We start from the raw sequence: 19,253 nt of genomic DNA on the forward strand, positions 1-19,253 counted from the left end.
AGGCCTGCAAACATTAGCTGGAGACTTAGTGAACAAAGGCTCTGGCTAGCAAGTGGATTTGCTGAAGGGCTGCTTTGAGAAGGGAATGGAGGAATGTTCAACCACCAGCAAAATGGGATGTTGTCCAGTAACCATAAATTCTGCTTATTCACACCTTGGTTAGGATGGGTTGGCGGGATTTGTTTTAGTCCGCTGTGTTTTGCCAGTCACCTGATAGGGAAGGAGACACAGTTCACTAGTAGAGCATCTGCTTTGCGTGCAGAAGGTCCCAGGTTCAATCCCTGCCACCCCTAGGTAGAGGTGGGAGAAAGTCCTGACTGAAGTCCTTGAGAGGTGCTGCCAGTCAGTGTAGACAATACTGAGCCAGATGGATCAACAGTCTGACGGTATAAGGAAGCTTCCTGTGTTCCTATTACTGTACCTCCTTAAAACTGACTCTTTGGGTAATTGATGGAGCTGTGAGTTAAGGGCACAACTATCTTTGAGAGTTTTAAAAAAGTCTATATTGATTCTGGCATGTTGCCGTAATAGGAGATGTAGAAGAATTTTGGATGGCCTTTAATTTCCTTTTAATTAGGAGTGGCACCTTTTGATAGTTGAAACTGCTTTTGCTTGTTAAATTGCCAGTTTTCTTGCACGTCTTTCAGCATCTCAAAGGTACTGGAGCTGCTGGCAAGATGCACATTTTATTTAAAGATTTATTTATTTTTTTAATACCCCATCATTTTTCCTCGTTAATTTGTTGACAGCCCTGGTAACTAGGTATCACTTTGTGAGGTCAGCCTGCCTGTTGCATGATACAACAAGTGTGTGATCACTGAGAAATGGCACTAGTTTTATTTATTTTGCTGCTGGAAAGAGGCTTCTTTTCTCTTATTATGTGCAGCTTGCTGGAAATTTGGAATGGTCCGCTAGTTTTCTGATAGAGCAGCTCCCAGCATGACCATGTAATTCCTTTCAATGGAATTGAAATATGGAAATCTGGGTACGTAACAGGGCATGCTTACAATTTTCAGATGCAACCTTTTGGGCATCAGGCATATCCAAGCTTTAACACTGTGAGTTCCTTGCCTGCAATCCCTAATTGGATAGGTGGCAGGAAAACAGAAAGCCAAGTACTTCTTTACAATAGGAATTCACTTCTATAAGAAGTTGTGATGGCCACTGACTTGGAGGGCTTTAAAACAGGATTAGTCAAGTTCATGGGAGATAAAGCTATCACTAGCTACTAGCCAGGATGGCTATGGTCACTGTCAGTGGCAATATGCCTCTGGGTACCAGTTGCTGGGAATCACAAGCAGAGACAGTGCTGTTTTCACTTTGGTCCTGTTTTCAGGATTCCCACTTAGGGCCTCTGGTTGACCACCGCGATAACAGAATGCTGGATGGGCCACAGGTCCGATCCAACAGCCTGTCTCTTTTTGTGGTCTTTTACAAACTGTTGCATGTGCTTTGTATTTTGGGTTCTTGTGATCGCAATAACAATTTTGATCAGCTAAAAAGAGACCCTCCGGAATGGGGGTGGGGGAGGCAAAGTCGGGCATGATTTCCTCAAGTTAAATTGTAGTTCTCACAATGGCCAGCAAGGGCAGGAGGTGCCTGGTGGGGCTAGTTTTGAAGCAGAGCTGCCTGGAAATGGGGCTTCTGCTTCCCATCGCCTCCATTAAGGCAGCCTGCTGGAGTGGGCTGCTTCCAGGTGACAGCTGAGGGCAGTGGAGGGGGACCCCAGTGGAGATGGCTTTTCCAAGGGATCTGATGCCCTATAACTGCATAGTCTCCTTTGAGGGTGAGTGAATGGCGGGCTGCCCTCTTGTGTCCAAAGTCAGGAAACACAGGTCTTTGTCAGTTAGACATCTCTCCTCCAGCCTTCTGTCCTGCAGGGAGGTACATTCTTTTGGTTTAATTCTTTTTTCTTTTATCATGTTAAAATATGTAGGCACCTGTTGGCCTCTAAGTAGGAAGCCTTTAATTACTAGCTAGGCCCAACTTTTAATATGGAGGCCAATCTGTATGGCAAGGTAACATTTCCAGGATCTGGATGGCTACATTTGGCAAATAATAAAGTCCCTTCCCAAAGCGATGTTTTCCTCTGAAGACATTCCTTGGGCTGTTTCTGTGAACTGGGTGTGCAGCTGCGATTCCCATAAGTCTTTAATAGCTCCTTTAAGGAACTGATTACCGTTAATTAAGTAATGCCCCTGTCATCCCACTGTCTTACTCAGTTCCCTGGTGGCTCAGTAATCATGAATAGAGGAGAATGGTAACATTGTAAGCTTGATTATCTCTTCATCAGCCTTGTTTATCAAAAGCCTGGCAAGAGGAGCTATCAAGAGGATGAGTTTTGTAGGGTAATTATGTGGGAGAGAGACTACATAACCCAGATTTGGCAGCCCATAAGCAGATCTCCCTTGGTGTACAGAGCCCATTCTAGTACAGTGGTACCTTGGTAGTTGAATGGCTTGGCTCCCAAACAAATTGGCTCCCAAATGCCACAAACCTGGAAGTGTTTCAGTTTGCGAACGTTTTTCGGAAGCCAAATGTCCGACGCGGCTTCTGCTTGAGTGCAGGAAGCTCCTTTAGCCAATTGGAAGCTGTGCCTTGGTTTTCAAACCATTTTGGGAGTCGGAAATGGATTAAATTCGAGAACGAAGGTACCATTGTATACTATACCATGCATGTTGTTTGTATGAGAACTCCTTTTGACCCAAGGAATGAAATGAATGAAATGATCACACTTCCTTCTCTCAAATTCCTTCTCAAACAAGAGAGAGTCAGTGTGGTGGCCCAGGACATCAGCATTCGTATCCCTGCTCAGCCATGAAACACTGGGTGACCTTGGGGCAGTTACAGTCTCTCAACCTACTCTACCTCACAGGGTTGTTGTGAGGGGGGGAGGGGGAAAGAAGAGAACCATGTATGCCACCTTGATCTCCTTGGAGGAAAGGTGGGGTAGAAATGTGATAATAAAAACTTGCCTCTTTGTATACCTTCAGGGCAGCTAAGAACATTGAAAATGATCTTCTGTTGAGTCGGTCCATTATTCCATCCCATCATTTGCATGCTGCCTTTTCACAGTTAAGCCAAGCTCAAGCCGGCTTACATCACCAAGCCTTGTATTTTTTGTGCCAGGGAAGATGGCCCTGTGCTGGATCGAGGGGAAGGTGTCATAGGTGCCATTTGTTCCCTTCTGACATAGAGATGGAAATGGTTGGATGAAGGAGAACTACTTGCCTTTGAAGGTGACTCTTTGCAATGTAGGAAGTCCAGAATGTGACTTGTGAAGAAACCCAAGGGCAGAGACTCTTTCCTGGGCGGTGGACCAGTTCTTGAACACAATTAAAGTAAACCTTTTTCAGAGAAAAGAGCGAACTCAACCTCCAATTTCAATTCAGGGTGCGGGGAAATGTGCCTCTGCTGTCAAAGTTTTGAAAACACGAAACAGGAACTATCAAAGCCTATGTGTTGTATCCAGTGTAGTGCTATTGGCAGTGTGCTTGTTCCACTTTGAAATTTTGTGTGCAAGTGCTTCATCCACCACTGCCTTGGTGCAGGGGGTGGGGGTGGCGTCGGGAGGAAGAGGCAGCCCGCCTGCCTGCTGGGGCGAAGGGCAAGGCAGACAAATGCACAAGGCACTGCCTGGCTGCGGATGCTGCCTGATGCCCCTGCCGGACCCAGTGCTTGACAACATCAGGCAGCCCTGCTCCACAAAGCATGGATTGCACCCCACGCCTTGTGGAATGGTGAGCGGTGCCAAGGCTGCCTGATACTGCTGCTGCTGAGCGCTGGGAGCAGAGGGCATCCCTCGGCCAGGATTCAACATTGGGATGTATCGGCAGATTGCGATGTCTGGCTGGTGATACATTGTGAAGTTGAAAAGCTGACATTACCCAGCCCTAGCGCATCTTTCCCTATTTTCTCTCCACATCCCCTGCGCTTATGTGTGTACTGCAACAGTAGGGGTGTTTGGTTTCCAATTTATGTAATGGAATTGTGATTGACCATTTGGGTGTTTTAGTTCCAGAAGGCCGAATCCGACCTGAATTACATTCAGGCAATGTTGGAGTTTGAAATTGTGAAAGGGCATGCTGACGGACTGTCTAAAGAGGTACTGAATCTTTTAATGTAGGTTGTAAACCACTTTGAGTCCCCACCCCCTTATAAAGCTATAGAAATGAAATGGAAAATAATAACTTTGCTTAAGGCTGCACTCCTATGTCCACTTATCTGGGAGTAAGCCCCACTGAACCACATGGGGTTACTTCTGAGTAGCCCTATCTAGGATTGTGCTGAAAGTAGTGGTGTGAGTTTTCTGGAAAATGTTGGAATTCATTTTCTATATGCAAATTAGCCAGATTTGCATAGGGAAATTTGCATCAGAAAATTTTCCAGTGTCCTAGAGCACGTTTAATTGACTTGGTGCTCTCCAGATGTCATTGGACTGAAACTCTCATCAACCCACAGCCATCTTGGCTAATGGCTAGGAATGATGGGTGATGCGGTCCCACAACATCCCTGGGGGCATCATGTTGGTTGCCACTGCCCCAGAGAGTAATCTAATTCAGCTTGTTTAATTTATTTGTATTCAGTAAACAAAGCTTTTTTTAAAAAGTATCCCGTGTTGATTTTTTGTCCACAAACATTTGAATTTGTGGTGGTGGACAGCGGAATTAAACATGACTTAAATATTACACAGCGATGCTCATTGGGATGTACATGCTTTAATTTGCTGGAATTTATGGGTGGTGGTGGTGGGGAAATCACAGATGCCTGAATCTGGCGCTCTAATTAATTTTAGCAACCCATAATATACTGACTCGCATACTTGCCAAGGAGAATTGCCTGAAAAACATCACCATGTCCATGCTGCACTGTGCAAGTTCTGTGGTCACATCCACACCATATGCTTCCTTCCAGCACATGGCTTTCCCCAAAGAATCCCGGAGACTTTCGTTTAAGGGTGCTGTGAATGGTAGCTCTGTGGGTAGAAACTATGGTTTCTATGATTCTTTAAGTGTATGGTGTGGCTGTGACTTCTAACCCTCCAGTTAGCTGAATCTGATTGGGTAGGCTTCCCATTTGTGTTGTGTTTTGAGGGTCCTTTCTCCCTCTCCCCTCCCCTTTTTCTGCTTCTCTTCCAACTGTGTGCATCTTCCTTGCTTTGGCAACAGGAGAATCCTCTGGTTGTCATACAGCAGCTGTCACAGGTGAAGTCTCGCTACAAAATGTTGTGTGAGCAGCTAGAAAGGATTTCTACCGAGCGGCGGGAGTCCATGCGGTCGATCCGTGCTACTCTGGCCAAAACAATGAAGCTGGTTCAGGAAATACAGCAGCACACTGGAATGGAGGTAGCGCTCTTGAGTTGCCTGGCTTGAGGGACGTGTGTGTGCACACATATAGATAGATATAGGGAGAGACAGAGAGCATTGGACTTTCCTCCATCAGCATATAGGAACTTCAGGAAAGAACACAAGTTGCTTGAAGTGTGCATCTGCGGGTAATTGGTCTGAAATGTACACCTGCTGGTATTCAGCCCCTGCTTTTGAGCTTCCCACTGGGGCATCTGGTTGGCTGCTGTGAGAACAGGATCCTGGACTAAATGGACCACTGGCCTGATCCAGCAAGGCCCATCTGAGCATATTCTGGGTTTCAGTTTGACTCAGTTGGGCCTTGGCATTTCCCATCACAAGCTATGTGAGCACCACGGCATATCTTAGAACAAGACCTGGAAGATTTCAGAGTTGTAGGATCTACTATGCTACATTCCTGGGATACACCGGCTGGAGTCAGAGGGTTGGGGGCCGTAGAGCCTGTTGCAAAGTGTTGGCTAGGGGGCAGAGCCCATATTCTATCACTCTTCGTGAGACATATCCTGGGACAAGGGTAGCTGATGCATTGGACCCCATTCTCCCTGGCCCTTAGCTGTGCTGTGGATGATGGTAGTTGGAGTCCCCATGACTTCTGGAGGGCAACAGGTTGGCTTACCCTGTGTAATAGTAGTAGTAGTAATTTTATTATTTATACCCTGCCCATCTGGCTGGGTTGCCCCAGCCTTGGAATATCCTACATATTACTAAATTACTAAAACCTACAGATTTTAAATCTCTACAAACGGGGTTTTTTAAAAACCACCCAGCATAACTTCCCAAAGACCTGGTCAAAGGCAACCAACGAATTTCACAAGTGAGGAACATCTGAAGTTGACGCAGAAGCTATTAGCATAAGGCCTGCCATGGCATATATATATTTGTTTCCTTCATATATGATTGGAAGTTGGAACCCTCTGCCAATCTTGTTTGATGATCTAAAATATGGCTAGGAATGTGAACAAATGACCTTTGACAAAAGAAATTACAAAACATTACAGAGGTTAGAGACAAGATTTGATGAGGTTCTTGAGGACAATATTTATTTTATTGCAGAATGTAAACAGCCCTGCTTAAGATGTTCCTCTCTCTTGTCCCCAGATCTCACCTCTATCTGAAGAAGAAGAACTTGCAATGCATCATTTAATGTACCAGACTCTTCAAGTATCAGATACCCCAGAAAAACAGGTAATTCTGAACCCTGGGGATCTTGTCTGTGTTTTTGCTGAGTAGCTCCAGACAGGGTTCGAAATTAGCGGGTGCCAGTTGCATTTTGCAACTGGCCTTTTGCGACTTGATGGCGATGTCCAGGTGCCACTTTTGGCACCCAGCATCTCCACCTGCCTGGCCGGGTGATTCAGGGGGTCTGTTCTCCAGGGTAGCACGGCAGCAAAAGGCACGTCTTTTGCTATCACTCTACCCTGCCAAACAGCTGATTTACCCAGTAGCACAGCAGCAAAAGTCACGTCTTTGTTTTTTTGCTGCTGCTGCGCTGCCCAGGAGACCCTGATTCACCCGGCAGCAAAAAAATATATAAAAACACGCCACGGTGGCAGAAAAGTGGCTTATGTTCCTCTCCTACTCCACAATTTAACAAGTAATAATAGAAACAAGGCAATACCTCCTCTCCCACCTTTTTGCCTGTAGAAATTGTTACTTGACCACTTGCTCAAATTTGAGAAGCGCTAAAGAATGGGCTCACACTTTCTGCTCCCTTTAAATATTTTCACAGATATGCTTTGAAACCTAACTACAAAACATATTTTGGGCTCTTGCTTGGGTGGAATAAGACTTCCACAATCATTCCTGAAGTACTGAGGCACTGAAAGTTCCATCTGTATCTTTATTATCTGTAGTGGCAGGTCTCCTGTGTATGAGCACCAGTTTAATCTTGCTCTTGTCTAGTGGGCATAGGTGTGTGAATTCAGATAGGCGGTGATATGTGATACTTCTGCAAAAGTTAACACAATTCATAAGAAATATGGCAGCAAAATATGGCAGTCTGTTGACTTCTGTAGTTTAGAGCAATGTCTTACAAATGAATAGTAGTTCCTTTTTTCCCCCTTCCCCTTCCCCTTTGAGGACAGAATATGATTTGTGTTTTTAAAAATGCTGTTCTTCTTTTCTACAGAGTTGTCCCAAAGAGCATGAAAGCCACTGATCCCAGTCAAAAGTTCCAAAAATAGCTTGTATGTGAGGGCACTCATCAGAGTTGGAAGTTGAAAACTGAGGCTACACTTTAAATGTCTAGATTGCTTGAGTTTTCTTTTTAATATTGGTACCCAAGTTTCCTGTACATACTTCCTAAATTGTTGTCAGATGAACAATGACTTGAACATTTTGTGGTGGTGATGTTGTTGTTGGTGTTGTGATGGGGTTGATATTGTAATGTTCCAAAGGTGCTTTCAACCAGAGTTTGTGGTCCTCTGGATGCTACTGGACTATAACTCCAATCATCCCTCACCATTGGCCATGCTGGCTGCTGGGAGTTGGAGTCCTACAACATCTGGCAGGCATCCTGTTGGCTAGTCTTGCTCTGGGTTAATTCAGTCTGCTGCTTACACTATACAATGAATGGAAGCTGTTTTTGATACATTGTACAGTACCTTTCTCCTTAATGTGGATCAACTTGTATATTCAAAGCCAGGCTTTCTCAAACTCGGCCCTCCAGATGTTTTGAAACTACAGTTCCCATCATCCCTGACCACTCGTCCTGCAAGCTAGGGATCATGGGAGTTGTAGGCCAAAAAACATCTGGAGGGCCAAGTTTGAGGAATCCTGATTCAAAGCCATAGCTGTACCTTTGAAACAGTAGCCAAATTGATACATTGTGCTTGAAGTTTTATTGTGATTTTTTAAAATAATACTTAGAAACAATAAAGATAAATGTATGACAACACAAAGAGTTGGCATCCTTTTTAAATCTTGCGGTTTATTCACCTTTTTTTCCTAGTGTGTCTTTCACCTTCAGTTAACTCCAGAACTATTGTGCCTTTGGCTAATCTGATTTGTGGATAGAATAAGCGAAATCTTAATGGCTGTGTGACTCTTCAGTTAGTAAACCTGGAGTGACAGCTCAGGAGATAATTTCTCTCTCTCTCTCTCTCTCTCTCTCTCTCTCTGTGTGTGTGTGTGTGTGTGTGTGTGTCTGTAAAATTCTTGAGTAGCTTCCTGTAGTTATTGTGGGAGCAGAGAATATTATACTTGTGTCTCAGATGTGACTCCAAGAAAACACACACACACACACACACACACACACACACACACTCACTCTGTTAGGCTACCTCTTTTTCCTCCTGGGCATTGACTCTAGCCCAGGCATCCCCAACCTGCGGTCCTCCAGATGTTTTGGCCTACAACTCCCATGATCCCTAGCTAACAGGACCAGTGTCAGGGATGATGGGAATTGTAGTCCAAAACATCTGGAGGGCCGGAGGTTGGGGGTGCCTGCTCTAGCCAGTCAAAGTAAGTACTTTTCAATCCTGTCAATTTCAGTGTAAAAGCTTAAATCTTGCTTGTTGAAATAAGCTTAACTTTGAGTGGTTGTGCCCTAGAGCGTAAACCTGTAGGCATGTTTATAATGTAAGAAAAAAATTTAAATGGCTTGTTCCATATCCTGAAAGTTTGAATGATTTTGAGAGGCCTACAGTTTGGGGAAAGTCTGGCTTAAATATGCCTTTGAACGACTTCCTCTGTAGAGCAACAAATGGCAAAGCAATTCAATTCATAAAATTTGTTAAGCCTAGCAGTGGCAGCACAGGTGGGGTATGAAGGGCAAGCGAGTAGGCTGGCATTAAGAAATGGCACCAGATTTTCCCAAGTGGACCCAGTGATCAACCAGTTGTGTCTCAGCCAGAAATGGTGAGTGACCTTTGGAAAGTTCCTTTCACTTACAAGAGCCAAGAGGCAGCTCACTTTCTTGCTGTCAAGTCGGTCAAACTCTTGTTGCTGGGAGCCTCTTGTAGCTCTGGACAACCAAGCTTCAAACATCCCAAGACAAAAGCATTGTTCACATGGATATGGCCTTGCCTTGATAAGGCTCAAGGATGCAGTAAGACAAAATGTCACCCAGGTGCCTACGAACTAAAGTTCCACTTGGATTTGAATTTCTTGGAAGGTACCATATCATCCTAAGATTACTTACTGGAATACTGTCTGTCAAGGTTCATGTTTTATAAAGGGAGGCTGAGAGCTCTTACGGGAATAGTCTTATTTAGTAATATGATTGAGTTATGCTGACTGGTTACTAATCCAGTTGTTTCTTCTGGGTTTCATTTTTGTTCATGACATTTATTGGCACAATTTGGGGTTCAACTGTGTACAGTCTAACCCTATATATCTGAAATATGTGTTGCTGTACTCAGTAAGATTTAGTTGATATAGTAAAGAGTTTAGGGTTGCAGCCTGAGCTGAATAATTGATGTGGGGTGGGTGGGGGGAATACCCGTTTAGATTTTTTTTAAAGGGGTTCCTGATGTAGCAGGCTACTACATTTTTGAGTTATTTTTCTGTTTGCTATTTTTTCGACACCTCTTAAGATATCATAACCAAATCTTGCACGATGCTTCCAGAGACCAAGGAGCAGGTTTTTGTCTATATTTGGATATGATTGCACACCATTTTGGTTCAAAATGGACTGAACCTTTCAAAACTGCCCTGACTTTTGGGTTTCTTAGAATTCTAGACCAATGCTGGGAACAAGGTTGCTAGTTCTTAATGAGTGGATGCAGGTGGCCAACATTATCTTAAAAAGAAATACCCCCAGCCCTCTTTAACATATCTTGTGTAACATCTGTGTGCATCACCTTAATTAGAATCATTTGTTTTTTTATGACATAAGCTAATGCAGGTTGAACAGATCAAACTGATTTCTTCCTGTGAGATGGCCTTCTAGTGCAAGTGAGTCACAGAAGGCTACAAACATTTTTCGGGAGATGCTGGATGTGAGATGGGGAGTTGTTTGTGGGTTTAGCTTCAAGAGTCCTGCTTGCGGGCAGCCACTGTGAACAGAATGCTTGACTAGATAGGCCTTTAGTTGATCCAGCCGCTAGGCTCTTGTACCTTGGCATCAGTTCCAAGAGGTCAAGGATGGCATGCATGGAGGCATTTGTGTAACAAGCAATGGGTGGTGCTGTGGGTTAAACCACAGAGCCTAGGACTTGCCGATCAGAAGGTCGGCGGTTCGAATCCCCGCGATGGGGTGAGCTCCTGTTGCTCGGTCCTTGCTCCTGCCAACCTAGCAGTTCAAAAGCACGTCAAAGTACAAGTAGATAAATAGGTACCGCTCCAGCGGGAAGGTAAATGGCGTTTCCGTGCGCTGCTCTGGTTTGCCAGAAGCGGCTTAGTCATGCTGGCTACATGAAGCTCCCTCGGCCAATAAAGCGAGATGAGCACCGCAACCCCAGAGTCGGTCACGACTGGACCAAATGGTCAGGAGTCCCTTTACCTTTACCTATGTTAATAATAATGAGGTTATTGCACTACCCCGAGATATATTTGGCTGAAGCATGCCCAAGCTCACTGCAAGTTTCACTGACCAGGACAAGTCAATTACTGGCTCTTTGCCTTACCTGTTCCTCAGCTGCTCACGCCTTCCCAAGTCAAAATCTTAAACCAACCTCACATCACCCCTAGCCACTGGCCATGCTGACTGCGGACGATGGGAGTTGGAGTTCAGCATCTGGAGTTCCCATCCCTGGTAGATCGTAACCTGTTTAAGAAGAAACCTCAATCCTATATGCTGGCTAACAGCTCTTTATACTTGTCCAGAGGAAGGCTGACAATAAACCTCCAGGTAAATATGGTTAGAAGTGGACATAGAAAGCTGTTTTTATACTGAGGTAGACCATTGGTGTATACAGCTCAGTACTGTCTATTGTTTCGGAGACTTGGGTCTCCAGCTCCCATCATCTCTGACCACAGGTCCTGCTAGCTAACAACTGGAGACCCAAATTTGGGAAACCCTGGTCTACACTGACTGGTAACGGCTCCCAGGGTTTCAGGCAGGGGACATTCCCAGCCCTACCTGGATGTGCTACCAATTGAACCTGCGACATTCTGCATGCAAAGCGGATATGCTGCTACTGAGCTGGGGCCCCTTCCCCATAAATTACGTGCAGTTTAGTCCTAGTCATTCTGGCAGAGAAGTGAAGTCCCACTTAATTTAAAAGTAATATACAGCTGAGTAAGTATTAGTACTCCTAATGTGCTGGGGAAATAGGTTCTCTCTGAGGAAATAATAGGATAATAAGCAGAATCTGCTTGTTCAGCTGGCCTGTTTCCCCCTCACTGTATAAGCAGTTTCTTTGTGGCATAAACTGCAAGCTGCAGTGTGCTAACCCCTTCATTGAGTGGTGCCCAGCGAAGCGGGTGGCAGTGGAGCTGCTAAACTACATGTACAGGGTTATGTAAACTGTGTCAGCATTCTTAGACAGGAAAACCGGAGCAACATTGATCACAAAAACAGTACTGACTTGACGATCAGAGTTTTGCTGTAATGAATGCAGGGGGGAAACAGATTAAAATGTGTGGCTGTTAGGGTTATAGCGAGTGACTTTTTTTAAAAAAAGAAGCATAAATGGCTGAAACTAAGACTTGTGTGTATATTATTTTTAATTGTATTTACATCCCACCTTTCTTCCTAAGGAGCTGAAGGTGGAATACATGGTTTTCCCTGCCTCATTTAATCCCTACAACAACCCTTGGTTAGGCCAAGAGGTGGTGGTGACTGGCCCAGGATCACACACCCTGAGCTTAATGGCCAAGCGGGGATTTGACCCCTGGCCTCCTAGGTCCTAGTCCAATAATATAACCCAGGGTTTCCCAGACTTGGGTCTCCAACTGTTTTTGGACTACAGTTCCCATCATCCCTGACCACTGGTCCTGCTAGCTAGGGATGATGGGAGCTGTAGTCCAAAAACAGCTGGAGACCCAAGTTTGGGAAGCACTGGTCTAACCACTACCACAAACAGGATATACATTCTAATAGGTTTGCAGAACATAAGCTGCTCTATTACTGTCGCACTAGCTGGCCAAAGAGCTGAACTCTTAGCACCAGCTCTGCTTGGATCCTATGAAACCTTCCCCAACTTTGTGTCCTCCATGTTTTGGACCACAATTCCCATTATTCCTGACCTCTCGGGCTGATGGGAATTCAAGTCCAAGATCTGGAGAGCCACAGGTGCCTCATTCCTGGCTTAATTGCCATTTTTTTCAGTCCCCAGTGTTAAGAGGCCTGACTGGCAACAAGCTTTTGACCTTCAGGCATCTATAATAGTAGGTGGGCCTTTGTAGCTATTTAATTTTTATTTCTGGTTAGCCAGACACCTTGATGATAATATTTTTACATGTTTATAAACTACTTTAAGTTTTTATATTGTACACTGCTGATATTTTATGATATGGTGGTCTATAAATATTTTTATAAATAAAAATCTAGCTTGCATGGGTGTAGCCAGGATTTATGTTGGGGGGGGGCAGAACCTCAGTTATTGATTTACTTGGATTTAGAGGGGTGCAGCTGCCCTCCTCTGCCCCCCTTGGCCACACCCATGCAACCCTGATAAAAACAGAGTATTCTGGCATACTCGAAATCTTGCTCACAAGCTTTCATTTTGGTCGGTGAAAATGGAGAGGTTTTTGGAGTTATCTCCCCCCCCCAAATAAAAATAAAAATAAAAGTGGCAGTGTAAGCTTTAGCTATGGATGCTACGCTAACCTACCTCTGCTTGAGCTTATTTGGAAACACGGGAAGTCAGATCACTGATCCATGATCTAGCTCAGTACTGTCTACACTGACTGGCAGCAGCTCTCCAGCGTTTCAGCCAAAATCCTCTCCCCAGTTCACCCTGGAGGGATTTCTATGGCTGCGCCTTATTTTTCCGCCATCCAAACAAACCCGCGCTCATCCCCCTCCACTGAATGCGGCAGCCTCCAGAGCCAGAGAGCCCGTACTGCGCATGTGCCGCGGGGCACTCCCTCCCTCTCGCCCAAGGGAGAGAGAAAAGCACCGGCGAGCCCAAGCAATTTCCCTTGGAGGGCGGGGAAGAGATAGGCGCATGCGCGGCTGCAGGCTGCCTCCCTCGCTCGCTCTCCTCCGCCGGTTGTAATGCGGGCGCTTCGGCCTTTTCTGAGGGGAGCATGGCGGCGCATGCGCAGTGAGGCACAAGGAGCCTCGTCGGCTCTCCCCCTTCAGCCGCAAGGCGGGAGGAGGAGGAGGAGGCGCCGTTAACGACTCCCGTGTTATTTGCCTTGTTATTCCTGTTATTTATTCTCCCACCACCGCCACTTGCCCCCCGGCTTCGCCCCTCCTATTTCGCCTGAGAGGAAAATGGCTGGTCACCGGGCGGTCGCGGCGTGAGGTGCCCAAAAACCGGCGACCCCTTCCCTCCACATTGCAATGTGTTTTATTAATACATACATTCATACATATGATATGATAAAATATTTTTCTTTTCCCTCAGGTGACGGCGCCGGAGGCCTCTCTCGCTTCCTTTCCTTCCCACCCCTCCGCTCGCTCGAGGGGGAGACGCTGTTGGAGTCATGGACGAGCAAAGTGTTGAGGTAAAAAAATAAAATTAACCGGCGGGGGATCCACCTGCTGAGGGGATGGAGGGGCCTTAAAAACCCCTCGCCCTCTCGCATCTCCCTCAGAAAGTGGGTCGGTGGGCTTATTGGAGCCAGGACTCCTGGGTCCCCCTCCCCACTCGGGTTGGGAGGGATGAATGCTAGGCTGGGCAGGACTCCTGGGTCCCTTCCTGGAGAGTGTGTGTGTGTGTGTGTGTGTGTGTGTGTGTGTGTTGTTTTGCAGCCAGGACTCCTGGGTTCTTCTCTTACCACATATTAGTGAAAGGGGCAGCAATACTAGGCGGGGGTGGGAGCAGGACTCCTGGGTCCCTTCCTTGGCTCTCCTATGCCTTCCTAAAGGGTGCGTGTGTGTATATGTATATCTGTGAGTGTAATTTTGCAGCCAGGACTCCTGGGTTCTTCGCTATCATGGGTTTGTAGAGGGAATAGTAGTAGAGGAAGCCGCCCGAAGTGGCTGCAGAAGCCCAGCCAGATGGGCGGGCTAGAAACAATAAAAATATTATTATTATTATTAGTTCAGAGGGCAGGGCCTGGGACAGGAGGCCTGAGTCCCTTCCTTGGTCTCCTTCCTTATATCTTCTTGCTGTGTGTATGTGTTAAATTGGAACCAGGATTCCTGGGATTTCCTTCCTGCTCTTGGTCACTGGAGGGGTGGTAATACTAGGTTTTTTTTGGGGGGGGGGGTCAGGACTCCAGAGTCCCTTCTTCGGTCTCCTTTCCTATGCCTTCCTAAAGTGTATGTATGTGTTAGTTAGTTTGGAGCTAGGCCTCCTGGGTTCTTTATTATCAGGGGTTAGTGGAGCGGGTGGCGACAGTAGTTCAGAGGTTAATATGGGGGCTAGGACTCCTGGGTCCTTTCCTTGATCTCCTCTTCTTCGCCTTGCCTTCCTAAAGTGTGTTGGTGGGGCTACTTTGGAATCAAGATTTCTGAGTCCCCGCCCCATTTCCTCACAGGCAAATGAATTACCGTATTTTTCGCTCTATAACACGCACCCAATCATAACACGCACGTAGTTTTTAGAGGAGGAAAATCCGTAGGCATGCCACCCGTAGGCATTCCCTCCATAACACGCACAGACATTTCCCCTTACTTTCTAGGAGGAAAAAAGTGAGTGTTATGGTGCAAAAAATACGGTAATTTATTTCAGATAATTCTAAGCACCCTTCCAAAGGCTACAGCTTTCACAAGGTTGCTTTGCTGGGAGTTGGTGGTTGTCACGAAGTTGGTGTGTAGGGGTGGCATAATATTAGGACACTTGAGCCTTTCTTTTGCAACTTCCATCGCATGTATGTTTCTTGAGGGTGTTGCTGCTCTTCTTTGGGGGGGGTCCCTTTTGGTTGGACCCCAAAGCAACTTCCTAACTGGGCAGGACCACCATTCTTTTTTCTTCTCCTCTGAGTGGGTGGGGGAATGTCCTGGAAGTCCTTACATCAAAGTTGCCCCCCCCCGACCAAGTTCTACATGGCGATTCCTAGCCTTCTCTGTTGATATATCATATTGTTGGCTTATTTTTGTTGTTGGAACACCACTTCTTTGTTGCATTTGTTTGTTTTATAAGCCAATCTGAATTTCCCTGAAAAGCAGCATGCAAATACGTTTAATAAAATGAAGTTAATAAATACTGTCTTGGGGTGCTGCATTGGTTGCCTTTTGACTAGGTGCTGTGCTCCTTGTGGATGTAGTAGGCCTCTTTCTTGGGTTCATCTTTCATTTGAATGAGTAATAAGCTAGCTGTTCATCTTTTGCCTTTTGATTATTATATAGTGGCACAGAACTACAAAACCAAGATGGCCTAATTGCTCTGGAAGAGCTTTTTATGTTTTTTTTAAAAAACTGTTTTGGCTTGGTCTTATTTAAAATGATTTTTTTAGAAGATGTCAAAATTTAGACTATGTCTAAATGTGTGTATTAAGAGTTCCACAGTTCCTTGAGTCCGTAAGAACTGAGTGGGTGTATGTAGCTAACACATGATTGATACATAGACATTTGTCTTGTCCATGACTGAAGTACTTTATTTTTTTCTTTGCAGAGCATTGCTGAAGTGTTCCGATGTTTCATTTGTATGGAAAAGTTGCGTGATGCGCGCCTATGTCCACACTGCTCCAAGCTGTGTTGCTTCAGTTGCATTCGGGTAAGCTGTGAGCTTTGGGTCAAACTATATATTATGTGGGAGATTTGTGATTGGCTTATTTTAAAAATACTTCAAAGCAGCATGGAGGGTCTGGGTTTGGTGGTGGCTCTGGGTGAGAGGAGTTGTTTTAACCTTTTTTCTCTGTGCCATTTCCATGTTTTAAAAACCTGCCCTCCCCAACTGCTAGTAGTGGCAGTGGGGGAAAAGACTGGCAGCTATCTTTTTTTACCTACTATAACTAATAACTGATTCAGGGAGGGGAAAAGGCTTTGAAACTCCATGCAGAGAAAATGTTAGGTCATCAGTCCACAGTGTTGATCTACCCATTTTGGACCATAGTGCTACACTAGTTCAACACCCCCACCCCAGCAACTTCTTTTACATCTCCCATGTTGTTTGGCCCTTTCCCCTTTCAGCTTTTGTATGTGAACGTGTGAAATGCTGCTGCAATTGAAAGAAAAAAACTTTGCTAATTTATACATTTTTGCTGGAAATTTTTCCTCCTTGCCACAAACACTGCATTTTCTTACGTCGCTGCTGTAGCAACTGAAGGGTAGTTAGAATTGCTCTAAACCAGTTGATGAATCTGAACAATACATATATAACACATACTTTCAAAGACACCAGCAAGTAACTAGCTCTGTCTTTTCAGTTAAGTCAACTAAAATTGCTGGCATTCCATTTTTACTATCTTACCAGACCACCAAAGGGGTGGTGAAGGGTAACTAACTGTTGTGAGGCATTTCTGGCCAGTTATTTGGAGGTAATTTTTGTTAGGCATGGAACGTCTTTGCACTGCAGAAGGTAGTGGAGCATATTTTTGGGAATGTTACACTCAGGTAATGTCCAGCACTGGCCAGGCTATTGGATCTTATTGTTGTCCTGTATGAACTCAGAGTGTACCCTGAAGTATACCTAACATTCCATGGAGCTGTGTGTTGTGGGAAAAGGACATACAATTATTAATTGAGAAACCCCCAATGATCTTCTGGGGAACCATAGAGTTTCCTAAACATGAAGTTTGAAGATTTCCAGAAGGGTGGTCTTGTTAGTGTGTGTATTATGTATTCTGGCATTTATGGTTTGTTGACTATTCTGTATGCTTTCTAAATGTCCCAGTGGCTTGGACCCTTACATAAGTTAACTTAAGAATATTGATGGAGGGAAAGTTTATAATCTCTTCCTTCCCCCTGCAATCTCCTGCACCCCTGAAAAGTCTCTCTGGAGAGTTTGGGGCTCTTCTGAACAAGTGCGACCCCTGGAGAGGCTTTTCAGAGGCCAGTGAAGGCTGTCAGCTGGGTGTTGGTGGTGGATAACTTTCCTTCCATAAACTTCCTCAAGTTAACCATTCCCAGACTCAGTAGGTTATCTCTCAGATTTCCTCTGCTTGTGTCTTTATGTGTGTGAAAAAGTGTTCTAGGAGTGTTCCAAAATCCAATTTTGTGTGAGTGGAATTCTGCTTGTGCAGCAGGCTTTGCCGCCTTTTCCTCCCTCCTTCACACCTCCAAACCTGTTTCAGAGTGTCCTCCAACTCTTTGGAGCAAATTTTTACGGTGCACAGAGGGCTGTAGGAAGGTGAAGACCCCTTGTATGCATAAAGTCTATTCAGTTCCTGCACAGAGGGCATTGGATACAGCCCCTGAATGATAACTTACTTCTGAGAAGTAAGTCCAAATCTGGAGAGATCTGTGACATCTTATCTTCTAACACTTCTGAAATTCTCCAGTCTCTTATGATATGTCTATCATTGTTTTGACAGCGCTGGCTGACAGAACAAAGAGCTCAGTGCCCTCATTGTCGGTAAGCTTACTTCTAAAGCTCTATTTTGTTTTAGTTGGGGGCACTTATTTTTGTTGCATTGTTTACTTAAGGTGAAGATGAATGGCAGGTAGCCTGTAGGCCTGATTTGACCTATGGAGCAATGTTATTTGACCCATAGTGGCGTTACCAAATCAGGGTATGGTAAAAACTTGTCCTACAATTGTGGAAAAGAAAAGAGTTTTCAAAAATTGTGTGAGAGATTCTACCACCTTGCTGTTGCATCTCTCTTTCGGTTCTGTGGCCAAGCACCTTTTTAGCATGCCTATGTAGAGCATCCTTCATTGTCTAGATGAACCTGGCCATTCTGGCGGGGACTGATGGCAGTTGTAGTCTACAACATCTGGAGGTAACCAAGTTGAGGATGGCAGGTGTAGAGCCTGACTGCTCATGAATAATTTTTTTGTTTTTAGGTTCCAGGATTTTCAAGGAGGATTAAATTATTTGCAAGGCTTCCCGAAGGAGCATTAAAACATTTTGCAGTTCCTCATGAATTTATTTCATATGAAATTGTGTGAGGTCAGAAGGCAAATTCCAGTTTCCTCCCTCAGTCAGGGCCTCACTAATGGTCCCTCCCCTTCAAACTCTCAGCTGTGTTCAGTCAACCCATTCAATGTTTCAAAGGCTGGGGAAAATGATGAAAATTAATTCGTATCTATTTTAGTCATTTACCTTTAACTGTGGGACGCAGGTGGCACTGTGGGTTAAACCACAGAGCCTAGGACTTGCCGATCAGAAGGTCGGCGGTTCAAATCCCTGCGACGGGGTGAGCTCCCGTTCCTCAGTTCCAGCTCCTGCCAACCTAGCAGTTCGAAAGCATGTCAGAGTGCAAGTGGATAAATAGGTACCGCTCCGGCGGGAATGTAAACGGCGTTTCCGTGCGCTGCTCTGGTTCACCAGAAGCGGCTTAGTCATGCTGGCCACATGACCCGGAAGCTGTATGCCGGCTCCCTCAGCCAATAAAGTGAGATGAGCGCCACAACCCCAGAGTCAGTCACGACTGGACCTAATGGTCAGGGGTCCCTTTACCTTTTTACCTTTAACTGCATACATTCCAGCCTCCTAATAATAATAATGTTTGCTTGAATATTCATGGAGGATAAGGCTATCAGTGGCTATGATGGCTGTGTTCTTCCTTCAGTGTTGGAGGCAGTATACCTCTGAATGCAATTGGGGAGAGGGCTGTTGCACTCAGGCTGGCCTTGGGGGCTTCCCATAGGCATCTGTTTGGCCTCTCTAAGTACAGAATGCGGCACTCGATGGGGTTTTGGTTTGATTCAGCAGCCAGGCTTTCCCCGTGTTCTTACTTTCCTAGAGAGTAGGAATTGGTTCCTAATTGCTAAACTAAATTCCT

At 45.2% G+C, this 19,253-nt stretch overlaps 2 protein-coding genes across 5 annotated transcripts in view; both read left to right on the forward strand.

Moving 5' to 3' along the window:
* The window catches only part of SKA2 (spindle and kinetochore associated complex subunit 2), a 10,917-nt gene extending 2,651 nt beyond the window's left edge, over positions 1-8,266 (forward strand). Inside the window, exons 1-5 of one of the 3 annotated variants that reach the window (XM_083480171.1) lie at positions 948-985; positions 4,016-4,105; positions 5,169-5,345; positions 6,465-6,551; positions 7,495-8,266. In XM_083480171.1, the coding sequence (XP_083336297.1) occupies positions 974-985; positions 4,016-4,105; positions 5,169-5,345; positions 6,465-6,551; positions 7,495-7,524 (396 nt within the window). In that variant the 5' untranslated portion in view covers positions 948-973 and the 3' untranslated portion in view covers positions 7,525-8,266. Of the gene's footprint in view, positions 1-947; positions 986-3,197; positions 3,240-4,015; positions 4,106-5,168; positions 5,346-6,464; positions 6,552-7,494 lie in introns of those variants that run through there. The other 2 variants (XM_083480170.1, XM_083480169.1) reach the window with 2 other exon arrangements.
* A 5,206-nt stretch (positions 8,267-13,472) lies between these two features.
* Positions 13,473-19,253, forward strand: part of TRIM37 (tripartite motif containing 37) — a 38,643-nt gene continuing 32,862 nt past the window's right edge. For both annotated transcript variants that reach the window (XR_014520074.1, XM_083479818.1), the window contains exons 1-4: positions 13,473-13,723; positions 13,826-13,925; positions 15,980-16,081; positions 17,841-17,881. Coding sequence is in view for 1 of the 2 variants with exons in the window: in XM_083479818.1 (XP_083335944.1) it covers positions 13,905-13,925; positions 15,980-16,081; positions 17,841-17,881 (164 nt within the window). In the remaining variant the exon portion in view is untranslated. The remainder of the gene's footprint in view (positions 13,724-13,825; positions 13,926-15,979; positions 16,082-17,840; positions 17,882-19,253) is intronic.

The sequence above is a fragment of the Podarcis liolepis genome, assembly GCF_965112155.1.
Source record: "Podarcis liolepis genome assembly, chromosome: 16".
Lineage (NCBI taxonomy): Eukaryota > Metazoa > Chordata > Lepidosauria > Squamata > Lacertidae > Podarcis > Podarcis liolepis.